This window comes from Scleropages formosus, chromosome 7 (genome assembly GCF_900964775.1).
Source record: "Scleropages formosus chromosome 7, fSclFor1.1, whole genome shotgun sequence".
NCBI classification, from domain to species: domain Eukaryota; kingdom Metazoa; phylum Chordata; class Actinopteri; order Osteoglossiformes; family Osteoglossidae; genus Scleropages; species Scleropages formosus.
The window spans coordinates 15276534-15300319 of record NC_041812.1 but is presented as its reverse complement, the minus strand read 5'-3'; the positions used below and the strand labels follow the sequence as shown (position 1 = coordinate 15300319).

The window sequence follows — 23786 nt, the reverse complement described above, 5'->3', positions numbered from 1 at the left end:
TGAACCTCACAAAATGCCCTGCTCATTTCATGAACCTTCACCTGAAACTTTGATAGATAAATCATAGATCAGACCAATTCACTACAACAAAAGACCACAGAGGGAATACTGCAGGTTTTCAATCTTTTATTTGTCAGACAATTTAAGACCATGAGAAGGAAAACATGAATTTTTTTTTTTTTTTTTTTAAAAAAAGTTTGTTTCCACATGTTCTACAGAAGTGCATGTTTCTGCCCAAAAGGCTCCATAGAAGACAAAACAAAAAAATACAACCGGGTAAGCGGATGGGTGATGGGAAAATATCACACCTCAGGCAAAAGGAGTGCGTTTAAAGTGGAGAACAGCGTGCATAGAGAATGCCAGGCGGATCAAGAGAGGTGCACAGCAGAAGAAAGCAATGGTTTGACACCACGGCCACCAGACTGCAAGTGCTGATTCAGACCTGTTTCAGCCAACAAGCACAGTCACAATAAGACTGGTATTAACTGATAATTACAAACCTGGTGTTACTGAACACCTTTGCAGGTTATACATAAAGAAAAAAAATCCAGTTAACTGAATTCCCAAATTGGTTGAGGAACTGATTAAAGTCGGTTTATATCTAATACAGCCAAACTATTTCTGTATACTACCTTCAACAGTGATGCAACCTGGGAGGGTTTTTAGCCTGAGGTGTGACTAGATGGGGGGCTTGTCACAAGGACACAAACAAATCGCAAACACAAACATGTAAACACTCGGACATACTTTATAGACCTGGTCTAAATGCGATTACAGGCAAAATCACATTTTTGGTCTTGCTGTCCAATCTACTTGTTGCAGATCAGTGCTAATCTGGGTCCATCAAGCATGCCCCTGTGTTTTCTACAAACAAAGACAAACAAAGAAAGCACAATTGGAACAATAGCAGGTTCAAAAGACACACATCAACAAACATTTGAAATGAGAGTACTGCGGATTTCCTGTTGAGAAGCTTGCAAATGCCCTGATATAAACACGGTCTGAACTCGAAGCACTAGCTAACAATCCCAAGAATAAATAAACATCTATAACAATAGTTTTATTAGCCAAAGAAACAGAATATAAAACAATGCCTAATAATATTAGTTTAACTCATCCTTCATTCTACACAATTTTGAAGAACTGAAATAGATACATGAACGTCAACAGTGTGTCACACCCATATGGGATTTGCAAAAGAAACAGGACACATCGAGTCTAAGAGCTTTAGGAGACACATTTAGGTCAGTATTACAGTTTCACAGAACTGTGCAAGAAAACATCTGATTACTACCTAAAATCTCAATGTATTGACCCATCTTTATTATACGATCCTAGGTATCCCCTACTAAGGGGTCTGGGTTCAGTAAATTCCATCAGGTTGTTAGTGTCATGGCTAGAAAGGTAAACTCCAGTCTAGGAAGAGGAGCTCTGAGCTCGGTTAAAACCTAGGTGTATGCACGCGCACTCACACACAGACATAAACACCCTTGCAAACAGCAGTACTTCAACAGACAAGGGATGTCATAAGAGTGGAAAAGGCCACCACATGACCATACTTGAACCCTCCCTGTGCTGATATATCAAGTACAAACTTACTCTATGGCACATACATAACTCATCACATCTCGCTTAAAATAATTCATGTTCAAAGATGTAACAACATTTTGTAACAAAAACCTTTCCAAAAATCTTCACTGTAATACTGGCACAACAGTGGTTTAGTAGTAAGCACTGGAGGGAAGGGGGGGAAAAAAAAGAAAAAAAAAAAAGAGAGTTACTGAAAACCAGATTATCCATACATTTCATCTGATGTACAGTTCATAATGTTAACATGCAAAAATAAATGGATGTAGTTTTTGTAAAATGACAAAGACTAGCATGTATGTTTCTGGTCAAGCTCTCCGTTAAACTGAGGTACATGGTGACAGAAGAATCAGACATATGACTACAACTGTGCACTACCGTATAAATACCTAGCCACGACTATTCACGCACGGTTCATGAGAATTGTTCAGTTCCTTCACTTTAATTTCTACAGATAACCTGATTTGTGTGCAGATCTGAGGTTTCAGCCTTGGTCCAGACAACCTCCTGTATCACTGTATAGTTTCTGTAACTGTCACACAATCTAAAAATTAAGATGCGCTAGCTAACAACGCACTAGGTAACAATGCACCATCTTAAAACTGTATTGATCAGAATATTTCATTTATGAAATACCTCCAAAACTTAAAATATCGGCATATACGTATACACATTTTCTCCAGTGATGTGTATCATACAGTACTCATTATTAGTTACTACAATGATTGTTCTTAATTTTTTTTAGAAGTTCAATAATTAAGCAACCAAGACACCAACTACTGCAAATGATATATATTAAGTTCATTCTATTTAGCTTGCATTTTTGGCAATCCAAAAAAATGCCATGAACTGTATTTCAATTTTTTTTTTTTTTTAATAAAAATTGGATTAGTGGAGACTTGTTAAATTAATGAAAAACTCAACTGACAAAAACCACCATGCAAAGGGGGTTGCCAAGACAAGGACTCCTGGTGTAGATGTGGCTATAACAATATCAAGAAAAAGAAACTGGAACAAAAACCAGTCATTAATGTTTGTCATGTACAATTTGTAGTCTTATAAAATCTAAGCATCCAAAAAAAGAGTCTGAAATAAGATTTAACCAGAGAAAAAATATATAGATGAATACCCAAAAGCTTTCTATTATTATAAATACAAATCCAAGTTCTGTCAATGAAGGCTTTTTAAATCACTACATATGGAGACAAGGCACAGAGAAAGCCGACTACAGACCAACTTCATCTCTTCATTCACTGTGGAAGGCTTAGAGAAAACCTCAGTGAAGACTGCATCTCAAAGAATGCTCACAGACATGGGGGGTTGAAATCTCTGCAAAACATAGTGTCCCTGTAGGTCTCTCAGTATTTGGTTGTAAGAAACTAAGTTCCATGAACAGGAGCAGTTTGCTGGCTTTGTACACTAGACAGCTGCAAACAGCTGGAGGATGATGAGAAGCCTAAACATTATGGATCAGATGGCGCCATGGACAGTCTGACCTGGCTTCCATGGTGATACTGCCTTGGCACTCCTCAGTGCCATAGCCCCTCCCCACAAAGAACAAGAGCTGGAAGTAGGACTCTGTTCCACACCAGCGTCTTATTGCTAAAGCAGTGTTTCAGAAACCCAGTGGAAAAGGAATGATTGGCCCTTACAAAAGAAGAAACAAAAAAAGCTGAAACCGTATGGAAATACTGGACTAATGCAACATAAAATGTGGAGAGCAATGACCAAATTAGACATAAATACAAAGAAAAGCGCAATCTTATGACTGGATTCCAGATAGAATTACTCTAATACTGTTCCTACGAAATTAATCTCACCCCTGCCTAGCCTCTGCCCCTCAGCCGTCCCCTCGTCCCTAAATACCGCCCCCCTAGCCAATGTATCATTTCAGATGCAGGGAGGGTGGAAGGTCAGAGACACGAGGAGGTCAGTGGTCAAGGAGGCAGGTGAAGTGGGACCGTTCCAGTGTTAGATGAGGCGGGGCCAGCCAGTTGGGATTAGTCATTGTGCGCAGAGGGGGCGTTACTCCCCACAAATTCAGGATTCCTGGGGCACCACCACGAGCAGCTTTTGACAAATCACCGTCATGGAAACTGCAAAGGGACAGAAAAAACATTATGTACCACGCCTACACATGAACAGGCAGACACTCCCACATGTGTCATATTGTCATTGTGGGTGTTCCTATCCCTCAACCCAAACCTGGAAGCACAGTACAACAAAAGAGGACCTTTTTTTGAAAAAGAAATGAATTCATGGCCAACATCCCAGGAGTTTCTACTCATTTTTTGGGAATATTGGCAGAACAAGGGGACCGGCCAATACACACACGAAACGGACTCTCTCCCTGGGCACAGAGCTCTCTACTGACCCCTTCTCTGCTCAAACCTTGACAGGTCTGGGACTTACAGATTGCCTGCTGGAGCCACTTGGGTTTGTTCTGCCAACAGACGCCAAAGTAGTACACGGGCACACCGGTGGCGATGATGCCGAACCCAATGCCACACTCTACGGGGGTCTTCCAAATGGACACCACAATGAGGAACAGGCACGCCAGTACGAAGCTCACCGGCAGCAGGATGTTCACCTGGGGGAGGAGAAGGACTAGCATGTATTCCTCCCTAAGTATGTCCAGCATTCAACAGTGTACTTCTGTAATGTGGTACACACATCAACGTTGTACAGAAAAGCAAGACTCATTTACTCCGTTTTTGAGATTGACGTACAGGAAGGCAGACAACAAGAACTGCTCCAAGGAAAGTCATGTGTGACTAGTGCCAGCAGCAGTTCATTCTGATCACCCCAGCAATACTGCGAACATGACACTACTGTGAAAACAGCAGCAATTATATAGCAGGGACAGTTAAAGCTTTGAGCGCCATATTACAGAAAGCACCTGCTGTATCGGACAGTAGTGATCCCCGAGAGTCTTGCAGGAGGTAAACACTCCAGAAGTAAACAACCCGAACACACACATACAAAACAAGTCTGGAACAATCTAAGCTTAAAGGTTAGAAGGTTAAGAAAGCTTATCCATACTCATTGCTCTTCATTAAAAGCCTATAATTTCATTCAGTCGGACATAATCCCAGTACATGCAGCACAAAGACCCTCAGTGACCACATCACAAAGAGTCTCAGTGCCTACAGGATGGAGAGGACACAAAGAGCTTCTCTGTCCCTCTACCATACCGCCTCAATGCACCCACCCTTGATAAATACACACAATCCATGTTTCATGCTCCCAGTTTTCTCTGTGTTGCTGCCAAAGCTCCACTCCCTCTGTCACCCTGACCTGATTCCCATCACGCTTTCTGATGCCCTGTCCCTAATTTCCTATTCACTGACAGGCAGCACATCCCACCTGGATCTTGATCTTACCTTGATTGGTCGCTCCAGCTCGGGCTTCTTATAACGCAGCCACATCATGCCAATGATGGCCATAGCGATGCAGAGCCAGTTGAAGAAGCTGAAGAAGTTGATGACGGAGAAGATGTCATTGGAGAAGGCGTACAGCAGTGTCATGATGCACTAAGAAGAGAAAGACACATGGGAGTTGAGAACAAATGAAATGCAGGCAGCTACCCAGACAATAACATACTTGGACACAGTTACACAGTAATTACTAGTTTTTTTTTTGCTTGGTTAAATACCAGATAATCTTGCCCTGACCTATTAAAGACACACACTGGCAGGTAGGTATTCTTCTTACTACTTACAAAAGATATTACATTTCCAGAGAACAACAATGGAGGCAGTAAGTTTCAAACCAGTGGCCAGAGTGTCAAATAAAGCCTTGATTGAGCACCACATGCACAACATACTGTGAAGATCAGCGAGGGGAGTGGTGTAAGCAGGCTGGGGTGAATCATGGACAGCAGGCTAGGCAGGTGACCCTCTCGAGAACCTACAAAGAAGAGTCTGGAACACAAAAGAGGGAGCTGACACACCACAATGTGAACCACTGCAACTTCTAAGATGTAATAAATTGCCAGTCCCTCACAAATTCCACAGTCACATCTAAATACAGCTGTGATCTCTTCAGAAACACTAAACAGGACACCGCTGTGTTCCCATTTACATATGTGTATGCTTGCTGTACCTGGAGGAGGTGAATAAGGAGCCGTTGACAGAACCAAAGCAGGACAGCCCCACGAACACTGGTATGATCCAAGCCATTGGACCCAGGTGGAAGTTCCCAAAGTCCTGTTAAGAAGTGTGGGAAAGCAGCAAGTGAATGCAAAGTATTTTCACAAATGCTCTTTTCACAAAAGCTGAAGTGGCACTAGTATTCTGTTGTCTGTAAAAACTTGAACACAGTTTGTTTGCCCTGTCATACACAACCCACTGGTGCTGTGGCAAGACAAGGCTCAGAAAGCCACATCTGTGTAAGAGTGTGGGTCTGAGGAAGAAGAGTTGGAATGGCCAAGCAGCCCATGTAGTCGTATCGGTGCGTGTTTTATATGACAGCCACAAAAAAAAAAAGGAGTCTTTAAAGTGAAAGATTTTGTTTCAAGTCTCACGGAGCTGAAGTTACAAAAACATTTAAAGGATGGAAGTCATTGCAGGATAGATCGACAAACATGAAAATCTAATGTGTTTGCTGTATCTATCTTGAACATGATTGTGTATTTTCTCTGTATGTACAAACACTTCCTAGACAATGAGAGACTCACCACTGCAACAGCTTCAGAGGTGAGCATGTCATCAGGACTGAGCGTGGTAAAGTAGGCCAAGTTTGTTAACACGTAGACAACGGTGACAATGGGCAGCGAGATGATGATGGCACGTGGCAGGTTCCTGTTTAAGGGTGACCAGAGAATGGTGAGGAGAGGTGGTTTATACAGTTTCACATCATCCCACCCGTGCAACTTGTACTAGACTCATTCATTGTTCATTCATTCAAGTTGCTAAAAACCCACTCACAAATGCTGGTGAATACAAGGTGTTCTAAATTACAGCAGCTCTGTTTGGTGGGCTGATTCACTTGACATGAATATTGCAACATTTCACATTATGCAGACCCTGGGAAAGCAGCAGGATTTTGAGACCAGCTACACAAGAAGCAAATGAGGCATGAAATTCAAAACACCTGATCAAACAAGAATTCTGAAGTACTTAAATGGGGGGGGGAATTGAGCACTTGTAATTAATGGGTTGAACACAAATTGACAAAGCCAGATTTCAGAAGAATATCTGCAGTAGGGAATGCTGTATTCAGAAGTGTTCAGCCTCTGGGCCAATTCTTTCATTTTACTGAATCACAAATGCTACACTGAAACTTTGTTATTTTAAAACACACACACTTTCAGAACCGCTTGTCCCATACAGGGTCACGGGGAACCGGAGCCTACCCGGCAACACAGGGCGTAAGGCCGGAGGGGGAGGGGACACACCCAGGACGGGACGCCAGTCCGTCGCAAGGCACCCCAAGCGGGACTCGGACCCCAGACTCACTAGAGAGCAGGACCGCGGTCCAACCCACTGCGCCACCGCACCCCCTCTTATTTTAAAACATCAAAACTAAATTGTTGTAAGGTGATACATTTTATGAAAACACATTTTTAAAAAAAAAAAAAAAAAAAAAAAAAAAAAAAAAAAAAACTTATTTGCTGAAACTACAGACCAAATATATAGGAGTGAGATGGTATGATTAAGCTTGTACTTTCAAATAGCACTACAGATTCTCAGTAGGATTGAAATAAGGACTGACTATGCCATTTCAGGACATTCAAATTTATTTTTGAGCCATTCCAGTATTGCTTTGGCCTTGTGTTTAGAACCACTATCCTGATGAGAAAAACTTTAATCCTGCTGAAAAACTGAAGCTTGGTCTAAAGCAAGCTGTCTGGCAGAATTTCCCTGTGTTTTGCTCCATGAAGTCTTTGCTTTTGAACAAGATCCCCAGTCCCTGCTTATGGAAAACATCCCCACGGTATGATGCTGCCACCACCAGACCTCAATGTAGACATGGTGTTTGAGGTACAGGCAATGTTTTACATCACACAGCTTTTCGAATTTTGGCTAAAACGCTTTATCACGGCCTCAATTGACCACAAACAGTTCTCTTACATACTTCCTGGCAAACTTCAGAAAGGTGGTGGTTCTTGAGTCAATTCACACCTGAACTTATGACCGCAACCAATGCATCACAATCTATACAAGTATTTTAATAAGTATAATAGTTTTATTTGTCACATACACAACCATACTTAGGACAACTCGCAATGAAATGTTTTTCCGACTGTCCATAATACAGACTAATAGCACAAATAAAGTAGAAATTAGAAACATACTACAGAAATATGAAGAATATATAACGATGAAAATAGGATAAAATAAAGAAAAATATAGTGGTCTAAAAATGTGGAACAACAAATGTATTAGAAATATACAGCAAAATAGAATGCATTTGAGGAGAAAAAAATGCTATACAGATGTGGAGTCCAATATTAAAAGGTAAATGAAAAAAAAAAAGTGCGATGTATGCAATGTTGTGTCGGGGGGGAGTTGTGCAATATTTGGCTCAGGCAGTGCTTCTTGTGCATACTATCCAGTCTCTACTCCATGGTGTTATTCTGGTTAAGGGGAATTTAATCTCTTGATTTATTCATGGGATACATTCTGTCAAAACAATACTTCCTCACCATGCTATTCTCATTAAGCATTTTACCTTAAATACTGACATGCCTCATGTATGACCCAACAAAACTGGCCACATGAGTGGAACGGATTCATCAGAAACATGTTTGTCAGCATCTGGTCACTCTCAGTTTGTGGTCAAAAAAAAAAGCATAACCGACATACCTCTGTTCATTCATTTGGTAGTTTCTGTAGTCTTCAATATAAAAACAATTTTATAAAAATAAATTAAAATGTATGAAATTTTTCTTAAAAGGGGGCATAATGCTGAATCCCCTCTTCTTCCTGTCCTCCCCCCACTGAGTCTTGAGTGCATTTTACTATGAACTAATGACAGCAAATAGAAATATAAATCATTTTAGAAAACTGAAGAGTGAAGAAAATGCAATTAATAAACTGGAAAATCTTATATCTTCACAAATCTATAACTCAGATACTCAAAACATAAGGTCCAATTGTGACGGCTTACTGTGCCACCTTCCCACCCAGGCCAGTTCTATGCAAAGCTCTTGATACTGCTGACTGCTGACACCTTCATGTTTATTTTCAAAGTGACTGTAGCTTCTTTCAGATGTCTCTGAGGATGCTCCTGCTACATTACAATTGAACCAGCAGTGCATAATGGGACATATGTTAAAGAATAAAGGTGCAAAATATCTAATTTATGCATTTGCTTTACTTTATCTACATCTGTAAAATGTCTCTTAGCTCTCATTTTCACTTATTTCCTTCAAATTCTCACCATGACCAATAATCCTTTAACAGTGGAATTTTTTATCCATAACATACAAGTTATTTTAATGGTTCACAGGTAGAGACTGTGAGCTGGTGGGATGTGCAGCCTGGAGCAGGCATTGCCTTATGAATAGCTCCCAATGGCTACCCCTAACATGATGAACAACAGCCGTCCAGTCAAGTGGAAATCAAAAAGGACTTTAAAGCAGCTTGTCTTTGTAAAAGAGACCAGGAAAGTACTGAAAGGGAACAGAGGGACTCCCAGACATTCAGCCAGATTCGTGGTTCTCCTGGCCAGTTTGGTGGTTTTTTGAGGTTTGTGTTCATTCCTAAGTTGTACTGCAAATGCTTATCTTTGGGATCTGTTTCAAAGCGGCTGTATTGAAATTTTGGGTTATTAATAAAGACCACAAGGCCAACTGTAAGGCAACAGTGTACTCATGAGGGTTATTCTTCATCTGCATGAACTTAGAGCTTACATGGCACAGGGTCTTAATACTTAGAGAATATTTTTCTGAAATATTTTCCAATTCTAAAACAATGTCAAGCTTTGAAATTAAACAGAACAGAAAATGAAATTTCAGTGTACCATCAGATAATAATGACAATTGGTCAAGGGTCTAAATACTTGTTACTGATTTAATTGTCCACAAACGTAGCTGTATCTTCACTTTGGTTTAAGGAACTCCAACAGTGGTGGTGCATATGGCAGGAAGTGGCAATTTCTGACTGGACACAGCACAGCAGTAGGACATAACCCCTAACAACAGCTAACTAATGTGTTTACATTAAATTTACTCATTTAGAAGATTTTCTCCAAAGCAACATATATCTCAGAGAAAAATACAATGAGTGCATTATATCAACAGAAGGAGATCTGGATGGAGACACATAATTCTAAAGTACAGTGTAGTAGTGCACAGTGTAGTATTAAAGCAGAAAAACAAAAGGATATTAACTGCCAAAAATGAGCCCTAACTATTGACAATTGCAATAAGAAAAGGGTAGAAGTGAACAAACACTCACTTGTAGGGCTCAATCATTTCTTCTGTAACAAAGTTTAGATAGTTCCTGTATGGGGGGGAAAAAAAGCTTGTCAAAACACATTAGTGAGAATAATTTAACAAAGGTTTTGTCTGTAAGGTGATTAATCACTTCTACGCAAGGACTTCGAGAAGAACTCTAAGCGTACAGCTTTCTTCAAAGTAACAGTATGGGTAACAGTCTTTCAGAGCATTCACTCTTACATCAATATGCTCCATGAAATCACAAATTAGTCATTACCTTAAACTGCAAAAATTTAAAATTGACCAGACTACAAAACCCAATGTAAAATTTCAAAAACTAAGCATTACAGGCAGTAAATAAAATGCAAGTTTTTGAACAAAGACATTCAAAGCCATGTATCTCTTGATTTCAATCTAGTTGTAAAAATCTTTGGAAAAAGTACAGATGCTACAGATGGGGTTATGTTCCGATAAATCTATCATAAGTGGGGGGGGGGAAAAAAAAATAAATTGTACGTCAAAAAATACAGTACCATACCTACTGAAGATCATAGCCTAGCCTACCTTAAACATGCTCAGAGCACTTACCATAGCCTACAGCTGAGCAAATTTAAGCAGGAAACAGCCATGGGCGTTTAGTAGATATGATGGGATGTGAAAACACAATATAAAAAAAAAAAAAAAAAAAAAACCACTTTGAACACAGTATCGGTTGTTTATATGCTTGTACGCTTGATTGCTACAGAGGCTGCGAGCGCGGTTGAATGGATGCTGCCGCTTGCTGCCATTACCCAGCATGAGGAGAGAATATTGCACCACATATTGCAAGCACGAAAACAGATCAAAATTAAAAATTAAGTACGAATTCTACTGACTGTGTATCGCTATCGTACCATCATAACTTTGAAAAATCATAAGAACCATCATAAGTAGAGGAGCATCTGTAGTTTTAATTTAACAGCAATAAATCAAAAAGAGCAATGAGGAAAACTGGTTTTATATCAAGATCATAAAGTTTTGTCCTAGAACTGAAAGGCTGAAAGCAAAGCATGTCTTGTACATGGGGATGACCTGTGGTATCACCTCCAAGGAGACAAACACAGGACCACAGTGGAATCACAGGAAGTGCTGAGTTAATCATGGACTAAAAATTCCAGCAGCCTCATCTGATGACTGATTCCACACGGTGCCAGAAAACTTTCAACAAATTGAAACTTTGGGAAATAAATGTTTTCAATTGTATTCAGAGCAGCTCTGGAACAACACTCTGTGAAACATTCACACCACAGAGATCTTTTGCTGTAACAATATATTTAAAAACCAAAACAAACAATAGTCTCATTCATTACAAATAAATGTCACAGCACTATTCTAGTTAACATTTTCAGTGTCTGACATTTGACAGAGACATTAAAATTAAGCCCATTCTGCTGAACGTGCTTCAAACCTACCAGCCGCCATACGCGAACAGTCCGCTGTACAAGGCCAGCCCGATGTTCCCAAAGTCTGAATTTGAACCTTTGAATGCATTCTCTGGCAAAAGGCCCTCCGTTTCACCTAAGACAGGGACAAGAAAAACCTTTTTCAACAGTTATTCCAATACATTTACTCATGTATTTCTGAAACTGATGTTACACCCTCCTCTGCTCAAGATGGCCCTTAAACTCCCAACTCAGGCCTACCTTCAAGCAAAGCTAATATGGCATGGAGTCAATGAAGGGCTTATTCAGTGCTGTATGAGGCAGGACGGATGTTGGGAAAGCACATTCCACACCCACATGCACTAAAGAACCTTTCACTCAGAACAAACACCCCTTGGCTTGTTGTTCCAGTCAGAACTTGGGACTCATGTGATCTGATGGGAATGGGTCTGTTGGAGGCCCCTGGGTCATCCCCCTCCTCGTCACTGCTCACCTCATGGACCACAGCAGCTCTGTGCTGAAGCCTCTAACCTTGACCCAGCAGATCACATGACACCCACTCGCATGGTGACATGACACTCAGCTGCACCAGGCAAAAGGGGAATAAGGACTGAGGTCCCCCAAACAGTCTCACTCACTGTCTCTCTCTCTCTCACACACTCTTACTCACACAGGCTGGGGGGGGGGCATATCTTAGCATCAAACTGCTGCAGCCATGAATGAACAAAGATCAAACAGAAGCCACAAGGCAAAAAGCTAGAACGTAATATAAAAACTTCTATTATCATTTAAAGGGATGCAAGTTTACCTTCAGGGTAAAATTTAAATATAAATAAAATTAAACATTCTTATACAAGTCTGCGCTTGTAATTGTGTTATTCTGATTGCAAAGAATCGTATTTGTCCACGCAGGCTCAAGGAGTTCAAGCGTTCATTGGTGCAAGAGAACTAATTGACCATAATTGTTGTGGGAACAGGGCCTTGTCAATGAAGTTTTAATGAGGGAACAAAACCACCTCGGACACAGAGGAAAGCCTATTCTAAAGGTATGGGTAACAGAATAAATGCTATGTTGCCACAGTTGACTAATTGATCAAAAACAGAACAATTTTTTCATCTAAAAACATTAGATGAGGCAGCCCATTTCCAGAAGTGTCATATCTTAGGCAGTAAAGTTTTAGGTGACTTTGGTACGTGTTAGAAACGCTGCATTAGGAAACGGAACATAGTGTTCTGAGTTTACCTGCTGCAGATTCAAAAGTCTGAGCACATTTACATTAGGCAGGATCACTCACTTTGGTAACAAAAATGTGTACGTATATACAAGCCAACCTGTTCAATTAAGACTAACAAGGTCCATTTTCCTGGCCGTGCTTTTTCCAACATGTTTCTGCAAACATCAACACACAAGGAGCAGTAATCAATATGATTTATCTGCTCAAGGTTTTACGATTAAAGGATAGACAAAGCCATTTCTTTATGGAACATTGATAGCACGAATGGCAATCAGATTTGGCTCTTTTCCTTTCCCTACCCCTCCTGACCTTTATCATCAAGTCAATTTCTTCACCGCCTTTCCCTGATTCACACACTCTTTCCAAGACACCCTTCATCTATTAACCTTTTCGTACCTCAAAAGCCATCTGCTCATTTGGTGTTGTGAATACTTGATGTTTAGCTATTTCAGCACCAGGTGAGTGAGCTCCTCTCTGTGCCCGAGCATCTACTCTGTGAAACTGTTGTACAGAGACACAGTGGTGCTGGGTGTAAGCAGGCAGACAGGCGATCAGTAATTTTCTGAAGCCGTATAGCTGGGGACGAAATGACATGAAGCAGGGAAGGAGCTGTGGGACGCAGGGCCCAGAGGTAAATGTCAGTCAGTCCAGCAGCAGATCAGGCTTGTCAGGCTGTAAATAAACCATAAAGAGATCCAGTTTCCCCAGGCTCTGAAGAGAATGAACCCTCCAAGAGTAGACCTGGCCTGACAACCCTTTTTTGCCAACACAGGAGGGCATGGAATTTGGTTTCTTTCAACATTACTTGGAGAGGTATTTACTTAACAATGAGAGATAGGAAGACCTTTGGAGGTGCATCTGCAGCCTTCAGTCTGCACTGCACCACAAGCCTGGTTATGACAGGGGTAGAACCTGGCATAACAAATCAGGGGTCCATCTGCTACAACTGTCAACTGCACTCAAGAACATTAAAGCAGCAAGATGACCATTTTGGTAGCTCTGAAAACCTTTGTGTTCACACTTATTACCCTTTTCAGGACACACCTTTTTAGGGGTGGGAGATCATTCTTTAGGTAGATCATCCATAATAATGTTTTCATTTATCCATTTATTCACTGGTCACACTGACACATACTTCCTAAAATATCCATACAAGTCCAGTACAACAGGACCTATATATTCAAATTCATTCTTCTAAGGACCCCTTTAAAAGACATAATTGATATGTTTTGTGCTTCATACAGCTGTTTGCTAGTTAGAATTACAGCAGGGTAGTGGTGTACAAAAGTACAATACCATGAATTTCCATTTCATGCAGCTTGTGCTTATCTTATGGAAACACCCTAGATAATGGACTAGAGGAGAGGGCGTGTGGCAAACACAACCAAAAGTTACACACACCTCTCTCTCTCACACACACACACACACACACACACACACACACACACACACACACACACACACAGTACTAGGTTTCCTACTCTGCAGCCAAAGAGCTAAAATAAGCTATCCAGCAGTAATCCTAGTGTTTATGATATAGCCCAATGTGGAGTAGGTCTGAAAGGGCCCTGACCCACCTACAGCTGAAGTTGCCCAGCCCCTTGTTCACCCCCACACACCATAAACAGCACCAGCAGGAGACCAGCTCCGGCCCAAAGCAGCCAAGCAGGCGGTTCACACTGGTCTGGGCGGCTAACCGCCAGACTTCACCCCCACTCAAAGGGCTTTTTGGGGAGGAGGCAGAGGGATTCACACAGCAGGCACACCCAGTCATCACACTCCTTTATCAGCTCAACCCAATTCACTCGCATCAAAAACAAGACAAATATGCAGGAGTAAAATACATGAACACACAAATATATTGCACAAATACAGTTTGTACACACACACACCTATAAACAACTAGAAACACATGCCACCCCAATCTCTACAACACTCCTCCTCCATCCATGAACACCCAGGTCTTTTCTAGTTCTCAGAGGCACGCCAGCCATTTGTTCGTCCTGGCAGAGATGGAATGGCGGTGGGTCTGTCCCGTGCCAAGTCTGCCAGGAAAGCACTGCAAGCGGCCACTCTCATCTCCCCATGAGCCTGCCAGAACGGGTAGACCAGTCGAACAATGGCCACCACTGTTCCGAACCATGGCCCTCCGTGACTGAGTTCTTGCCCAGTAGGTCTGAGCCCCATCACGACCGTATTCTGCAGGTGAGCTCCATGAGAGCCACTGGAACACAGGAGACCAGGGTCAGAGGCTGGGGGCATCTTTAAACCATTTCCTCTCCCCTGTTTACTGCCCTTCAGAAACATATATGCCATCAGTTTGACAATGCATGTGAATGTGTGTGCTTCACAGTTGATTCCTGCGATACAGGGAGGCTGCAGAACTGTGTGAAACAAGAATCGGCTCCCAGTTCCAGGCATACACTCACTTGCAGTGACGTTTGAGAAAGTGCCCCTAAGAAGGTGGCCCTGCCCTCTTGATGGCTCACAGAGAGGTCCCCACAGGGAGGCAACACCTGCCCAATCTTTCCCCTCAGTCACAAATATCCACCCCCGAACTTTTCAACCTGTTTACCTTCTCCTACCCCATTTTGTCACTTACCCTCCAAGTCCCCTGGGTTCTGGCATTTCCATCTGCTCAGCTTAATCCTTTAATTTGTCTACTTTCTGCCTAGTTGGGGGCCAATTCAAAACAAGCCATTTGTATCACTTTCCAACCTCACTGACAGCTCCTGTGACTTCTGGTCCTCAGTGAGGCATTTCTTAGACTGATTTAAGACATGGTGCATGGTGTGACATCTTGACAATTTCATTTTTACATTCTACTAAAATGCAACTTGCATTTCATATCAGTTCCCTCCCCCCCAAATGCCTCTGGGAATATTACAAGAGAGGTATATAGAAAACAGTACAAAAATGTACTAACAGCTCTTTGCCAAAGTTCACTGATGAAGACTTTTGAGTCTCACCATCAGTAGTTTTGTCATACGTCACAGGGACTGAGGTCAAAGGGGTTTCCGATTTACTACACTACCAATATTTTAGCATTGCAATGTGACGCAGGTATATTTTAAATGGTCATAAAATTTTATTTATTCCTGTTTCAAGGTTTTTCCATCAAATAGTGATATTCCTGCACCTCAGTTCTCTCTTCTTACAGTAGAGTATGTTTGGTGGTAGGGAGTATAGGGGTGCGTGGTGGTGGGTCATAACAGGAACCAAAACAGTGCAAAGACAACAGAGAAATTAATACTGCAGTTGTATCCTGAAATGCAAATAATGCATTAATTCATACTCTTGCAATGCTTCTGCTGCAGATTTCTTGATACTCTGCAGCCAATGAGGTTAAAAGTGAATACATGAGATATATGTAAGTTTCACATTAATGTACAGTGCTGAGAAGCAGTTGCCTGCTATATTCACAGACTAGTCTGTGCAGCTGTATAACCTACCTTTGCCGATCTGGACAAAGCCGATGATGATGATGAGGCCGAGGGCAAGCAGCTTGGCAGCAGCAAAGGCGTCCTGAACCCTGGTAGCTGCTTTGACACTGTAGCAATTCACTGCAGTCAGCAGCACTGCAACAGACACACACACCATCATTCACAACAACTTAGTTTATCATTCTACACTCAACTCTATATTTGTGCATAACGCTACAAACGTTACCAAAGACATAACAGCAACTGCGCAATAACCATTAATCTACTACACAACATCTTCCTTTATTAACTGACTTTCTACTGAACTACACACTAAGGCTTGAGCAGCTTTGGAAGTGAGAATTTCAGACTGAACATGTAGTGAAGGTCATGTGTTAAGGCTTCCTAAAGAAAAGAGGCATGGTTTCCAGCTGTGTGTGTTGTCTACTCTAGATGTTTTCCCCAACACCAGCGCACATGGCTGACATGGTCAACAAATTGAAAAGTTGCAGAGAACTCAGACAGTGCTCACAGGAAAGATCAGTGGCCTTTCTTTAGTTTAGCTAAATCGAATCACTGGCCACACCAGTTGAGTGAAAGACCCCAAAGGGCTTTGCTACGAAACAAACAGCCCCTCCAGCCCAATACACGCAGAGACAGCCATTAAATGTGATTAACTAACAAAAACTTCAAAGTGGCCAGTCAAGTCAGAGAACACACTGAAGGAGCAATAACTGCGTAAACACTGATGGGCGACTAGTAGCCGTTATGCTACCACCTTCCAAGCATGGATGGGGGAAGAGCCTTCCCTCAGACTCATAAACTTCTTGCTGACAGCACTTGTATCCATAGCATCCTGTTTGTTGATGGCAACGCTGACACCAAGCTGTTCCACTCTACTTGTTCAAGCTTGGGTCTCCTGACTGCAAACTGGCATTTGTATGTATACGTGTGTGTGCTTTGCTCCTCGCTCCACACAAAGTAAATTAGCCCTGTGGACAACAGGGGCTCAGAGCAGGGGATTAGCCAGACAGACACGCTTGCGGGCAGGAGACTCGCTGGCTTCTCCTGCTCCCTTAATCAAAGTGGATGGACCGAGTCAAAGAGTTCACTGTAGTGCCAAAGGGGAGGGTGTGGGGGGGGAAGGGGGTGGTTAACGCCTATATGACACGTTCCAGAACCCAACTCTTTCAGTGCAAACTATCTGAACAGCATGCAAATGACTACATGGCAGTGAAAGAGCAACCACAGCTCCCTGAGCACAGCAGGGCATCCAATGTGGCCAGTGCACTGTGTGGGTGTGCAACACACTGGTTCAGTTGAACCCACATCAAGCCACTGTTAGACTACTGGAGAGCGTCACCTGCACTGGACAAAGAACAAGTGCTGTGTGTCAAACTGCCATTGGGAGAAAATGACAAACAAAAACAGAATAGCATTAGAACAAAGCCCATATGTCATACCCGTATAATTCAGATTTGTGGCTTGTTGCAAAATGCTGGAGTTCAGTGTCTTTAGAGTTCTTTGTATTCTGTTAAAGCCTGCTTCAAAATGCTGTGGCCAAGGACACTTCCATGCGGACTAGCTGACAGCACCACAGCACCCAGGGCCTCTCTCACTTAAATGCTCCAACTTGCCAGTACTTATGCGAAACTTGCTTAGTTCAACTTTGGACGGAATTCCTTGCATTGAACGTGCAGCACATCGAAGACCTGCAGTTACACGTGGACAAAGACGACCTGAAGCGCAACCTTTGATTGCTGAAGAGACTGCTTTCTGGCCTGTTCTCAAAGGTAGACTAGTACTCCATCAACAGCTGAACTTTCATGTCACGCACTGACAAGGCAAATTTTATTTTTTCCATTGTGGGCCTACAGCATTCTGGGTGATGTGATCCACTTAAAGGAGAGCATCATTCACCTGATGGCACCTGCCACACTATGAGCAATGACATGAACATGACCCCAGCCATGTTACCCACCCAGTGAGGTGTCCAGTTGTATTTATTACCTGATTTTATTCTACATTCTGGGACAGGAAGGGGAGGCTAATAAGTCTTTGTAAAAAATCTGTGTCCTTGGCAGTAAATCTGCAAGAATAAAATATGGCGATACAACGAGTCAAATGTCAACCGTGGAATCACCTCAAGTACCTCAGTTGACCTCTCCTCACCATTTTACAGTATTATAAGCTGGATCGTAGAGTATTTTTCACAGCAACACAAGACAAGCAGGCCAGAAAATGAATTAAGTCATGCTGAGGATGCTGATTTACTGTATAACAAAAAGTACTGAACATTGTCTAATTTTGAAATCAGCGCAAGACAATGGGAAGTGCCACCAAGTCCAATTCAACTCATTACTTATATGGTTTTATTAATCAGGGAGGGTACACAATGAACCATAATCACCATCACATGTACTGATGTATTTAATTTTATTTTTCATTATTTAATTCCCTGTTTGTCTAAGTTTTCATATCTTATGTCAGTTCAACTGTAACTTATGTATAACATCTACAAATGACTACTGTGGCATAGTAGCAGCTGGACCCTGGACCTCTGCCACAGATGGTCTGTCTGTTCAGGACAGGTAATTTGATTAAATTAAAAGAGGTAAAATCATTATGATACCTGTCCAATGCATAGGTGGACATTAAGGTAAAACCTTAAGAAAACTGAAAAATGCTGATGTAATTAAAGAAACTCAAGTTACGAATTCCATCATCAGCATTTTTGTTTTTAAATTGTTTTCTTCTTAGGAAGAACCCAAATCTGTCAAAATGAAGTGAAATAGTGCTGGTATCATGCTATTTTGGGCATTTTCTTTATCCTGAAGCCTTTTTCCAAGTATGCTTTCTGTCACTTGAAACAAAATTTTAGTCAGTGAGGCAGTTGGTATCAAGATCTTCTTTCACATTACAAACTGCCCAAATTTGTCAAATATGTATCAAAATGCACTGTATCTTGTCATTTTGGGTGATTTCTTTTAACATGCTAACTCTGTTGCCCATGTTGTACATTTTTGCCACATTTCTCATGAGCACCATTAAACAAGCATGTGACTTACACACAGCTCAAAAGGAAATAAAATCTCAGGAAAGAATTTAAGAACCAGGGGCAGTAGCGGGGAGAGCTACTGCCTTTGTACCTAAAGGTCGCAGGTTTTATTCCCACTCTGGCTGTAGCACTCTTGAGCAAGGTACTTACTTACTAAATTGCTCCAGTGAAAAAAAAAAAAAAAAAAAAAGAAAGAAATTACCCTGCTGTATAAATGGGTAAATAATTGTAAGTAACTTAACATTGTAAGTCACTTTGGAAAAAAGCATCAGCTAAATTCACACACTTTCTGAACCACTCGTCCCATACGGGATCACGGGGAACCGGAGCCTACCTGGCAACACAGGGCGGAAGGCCGGGGACACACCCAGGATGGGATGCCAGTCCATCGCAAGGCACCCCAAGCAGGACTTGAACCCCAGACCCACCGGAGAGCAGGACCCGGTCCAACCCACTGCGCCACCGCGCCCTCCCAGCTAAATTCAATTCAATTCAATTCAATTTATTTTTACAGAGCGCTCTTTTCATGTAGTGACAAGTCAAAGAGTTTACTGTAGTGCCAAAGGGGAGGGAGGGTGGTTAATGCCTATATGACACATTCCAGAATCCAATTCTTCCAGTCCAAACCACTTGTGAACAGCATGCAAATGAATGATTTTAAATTAATAAATGTAAAATATAAGAAGTGTGATATAGGATATGACCAAGGTGATGCCCATTCCACTTGCTGCCACTTTAACTTTACAGTGCAGAGCCACAGATGGATATTAAGCTCTCAGTGATGGGATTACTGGGTGGATCACTGCAAGTCCTCAAAGCACCCATACACTCACACTCAGCCAGTGAACCACCGGCATTATTACTGTTGCCTGGCGACACCCAGCATTCCCTCTCACCCCTGACTGGCCTCCTCCAACACCCCACAGCATCCCCTCTCCTCAGTGGGTATAATGGCTGGGAGAGTTTGTCCTTTTGCCCAACACAGTCCATCTGGCACACTCTTCAGGCACCTGTGACAATAACACATTCATCTTTGCTTCATCTGCATGGCAATCTGAAGAGGAGAGATGCATCATAACAGCAACGCCGTCCCTGGTCCCCGTCTGCGATGGGCAGACTGGTCAGCAGACATCAAGCTAAATCCTCTCTAATCCCAGGCTTGTTAACCTGCCCTCCCCACAATAAGGCTAGCAGACCGTCACGCGTTTAACGCAGTTGTCCGCAGAACAACGAGCAAAGGAACATTTCCCGCGTGTCGCCAAAGCTTGCCGGACCACGACGGCCCCACTTTTCACGAGAACTCTCGGCACGACAGTTAGGAAACTGAACGTACCTGTAACTTATCAGAGCTATGGGAGTCTCACGGTGACAGCTGCCAAAAACAGTGACCGAACATCTATAAAATAAACGAACATCTTTCTGAAGAATAATTCACGAGCGATCAGACGAGATGAGGCGAGATGCTTTTTAAAAGGGTTCTGGACTGGCTTCCTCGGAGCAAATTAAAAATGGGGATGTGCAACACAGGGTAAACTTTTTCCTTTCTTGAGTTGGGCTACCACTTTGACACCGCAGGCCAGAGACGTGCTCTAGGCAGGACTGTACAGTACCTACTAATGAACCGATGTAGGTCACCGCACGCAGCGAAAACTGGAGCACCTGCACGGGAAGGGGGGGGGGGTCGGCTCACCTTTCCTGCGTGCGGTAACACCGCGGTGTTCCGCCAGTCCCTGCGCCCCACTCACCTCTCACATGTCGGGGAATGACAGTTACTTTAACTTCTGAGGCAAAACATGTCCATGGGAAAGTGAGGCACCCCCGAAAAAGACAGCACATGTATTCGAACCGCTAAACACCTGTGTCTCTGCAGTCTACAGGTGAGTACAGCATCATGAGGGCAAGTTACGTACAATTATACTAATTATTAGTATGTTAGGTTACGTACAATTAGACCAATTATTTAGTACGTGTCTCGTTCTCATTATTAGAAGCGCCACTCGCCATTATTATTGCTTCTACCGGTGCGGAACAGAAGGAATTCGTGCGAAACGCTTCCGAAGCAGCGGTTAGCGCGGGTACATGATGCACCTGCTCTCGCGGGCGCGTGCACGCGACTCGATTGCATCAACCGCCCTCGCTCGCTCGCTCGCTCGCTCGCGCGCGCGCCGCACGAGCCCTGCTGATGCAAGACCTGAAGTGTAGTGCAGATCCTCGCGCGGGAACGTCCCCCCCCCCGTGCCCGTGTGCGAGAGCATCGCTTCTCACAGTTCAGATCAGATGGACCCCTCTGCGTGTTTACACTACAGCCATGATGACTCACTTTACCATGGTTACAACCGACAAAGTTCTGTGCGCTGGGCTGTACCACCAGTCGAACAGGATGGTCCAGCACCGCCGGTACACGCCGAAACAACCGGAAAAGGAGAGCGAGCACGCGGTCAGGCTGTAACGGCTAAATAGTTTTAAAAAGGGGACCAAAGACACAAAAAAAAAAAAAAAACCTAAAATAAACCCAAAAAAGCCGCACCCGGAACTGCCGACACAGGCTGAAAAAAACGTGTCCGGGAACGGAGCGATGTGTAACCGCCCTCGCTCACTGCCGCGACTTCTCAGTGTCTTCGCAGCGTGTCGTGTGTAGCTCGTAGACCCCAACTTGTTATTGTATAAATGACACCTCGACTGCGGCTCCAGGAGTGACGCGCAGCACTTTTTTAGGGACCCGAACACGTGTGTCTGTGAGCGCGACGGGCAACAGCGCGGTGAGAGATGATGAGCGGAATGGAGCGGAGCGGATGTGGCGCGTTTCTTTCTGTCACACTCACACACGCAGAGACACGCCACCAGCTTGGCACCGTCCTCGGGCACCGGGCACACGGGGAACACGGGCTTCAGCAGGTACGTGGCGAACACGTAGGCCACGATGTACTGCGAGGAAGGCCGGATGATGAGCAGCTCGATCCACAGCTTGAGGAAGGCGGGCAGCGAGCCGTACACCTCCAGGATGTACGCGTAGTCCCCGCCTGACTTGGAGATGGTGGTGCCCAGTTCGGCGTAGCAGAGCGCGCCCACCGTGGAGAAGATGCCGCACACGGTCCAGATAATGAGCGAGAGCCCCACGGAGCCCGCTTCCTTCACCACACCCGTGGGGGTCACGAAGATGCCCGAGCCGATGATGGTGCCCACGATGATGGCCACGCCGTTCACCAGGGTGATCGTTCTCTTGAGGACCACGCCGGTCTCTTCTTCTTCCTCCTCCTCCTTGGCGGCGGCGCCGTCGTCGTCGCTCGCCGGACTCTCCGCGGGGCTGCCGGGTGCCTGCCTCGCGCTGCCGTTCTCTCCGCCGCGTGGCCACAGCATCTTCTCCTTCACCTGCCGGTCCTCTTCCTCGCGCTCCGCCGACGAGTTCGAGTTGCGCTTCTTCAAGTTTGACATGATGATGATGATGATCGCTCCGGCACGCGGCGCGCGGGAGACGTCGCCTGCTTCCTCTCCTCTTCACCGCCGGCTCACTTCTGAGCACTTGACTGAGGAGAATCGCGTGCCTGTGGCGCTGTGGGAGACGCGCGTGCCACGCCGCAGCGCTGCCTTGGGCGAAGAAGCGACGCGTGGAGAGACACGGGGCCGCACCGTCTCGCGTCTGGATGAAAGGCGCCTCCCGACGCGCAGCCTCGTGCGCTTAAGTACGGCGTCACAAAGCCCCACATGATGCGCTGCGCACAGACGCGAAGCGCGAGAAACAGCGTCCCCTAGCGCTCGATCCCGGCAGTGCGAACCCGGCCGCTTGCTCGCTTTGGCTCTTACGTTTCGGCACAGGATTAATAACGTGTCATTGCAGTGTCACGCGGAGATATGACATTAGATGTGGCAGCTTTGTAAGTGCAGTGCCTGTGGGGCCCCGTGGCGAGAGCTGATCGCTTCTGGCCGCCGCGCTGCCCACGGGCTCGGGGCTCAGGCCCCTCCTCAAGTCTGTGGGCCCAGTGAGCAGCGAGTCGAGTGCTCCTGTCCTGTGAAGCACACCTACCCCCCAGCCGGGGATCGAACCCTTCGCACAGACGTCTGGGGCCCCACCTTCATCCTGTCTGGGCCCGTGCAATTTCCTGCGCTCAGGTGAGGATTGGGGCACGAAGTCCCCATCCTTTGTCTGCGTGCACCCTCGGGCGCACGGGACTTTGTTATTAAACGTACGCAGAAATGCAATTTCAACTGATTTCTTTGATGCCGTTGTCTTGTTTTATTGCTGTGTCTTGGTATTTTCAAAGGTGCCCGTGACTTAGGATCTGTACAAGAAAGGAGTGGGCATTGCGGGCTGTGGGATGAACTCGCCTGACCTCCACTGCTTGTGCTTGGCATTGGCTGGAATGTTCTTTCCTCTGCTGCTGCACTGAGGCAGTGCACCGCATTCTTATTTTATACCGATTTAGTTCGGACGGGATGGGGTGCGGTGGCACAGCAGGTTTGGCCGGGTCCTGCTCTCTGGTGGGTCTGGGGTTCAAGTCCCGCTTGGGGTGACTTGTGATGGACTGGTGTGCCGTCCTGGGTGTGTCCCCTCCTCCTTATGCCCTGTAGTTATGGCCTTGAATGGGGTTCCCAACCTGAACTGCTATATTCAGGTAATTTATTCATTTGGGGTCAATACCTGGAAACAAAGGGCATAAGGTAGAATACAGCCTGGAGGGG

At 44.2% G+C, this 23786-nt stretch overlaps 1 protein-coding gene across 1 annotated transcript; it reads right to left on the bottom strand.

Annotated features, from left to right (window-relative positions):
- Positions 1–115: 115 nt before the first annotated feature.
- slc7a5 (solute carrier family 7 member 5) lies at positions 116–22774 on the bottom strand. The gene is made up of 10 exons (XM_018739382.2): positions 21932–22774; positions 16082–16207; positions 11425–11530; positions 9993–10037; positions 6266–6389; positions 5692–5795; positions 5414–5510; positions 4971–5120; positions 4000–4177; positions 116–3683 (listed from the first exon to the last, which is right to left on the bottom strand). The coding sequence occupies exons 1-10, from the start codon at positions 22539–22541 to the stop codon at positions 3628–3630; spliced, it is 1596 nt and encodes a 531-aa protein (XP_018594898.1). The 5' UTR covers positions 22542–22774; the 3' UTR covers positions 116–3627.
- Between the last annotated feature and the right edge of the window lie 1012 nt (positions 22775–23786).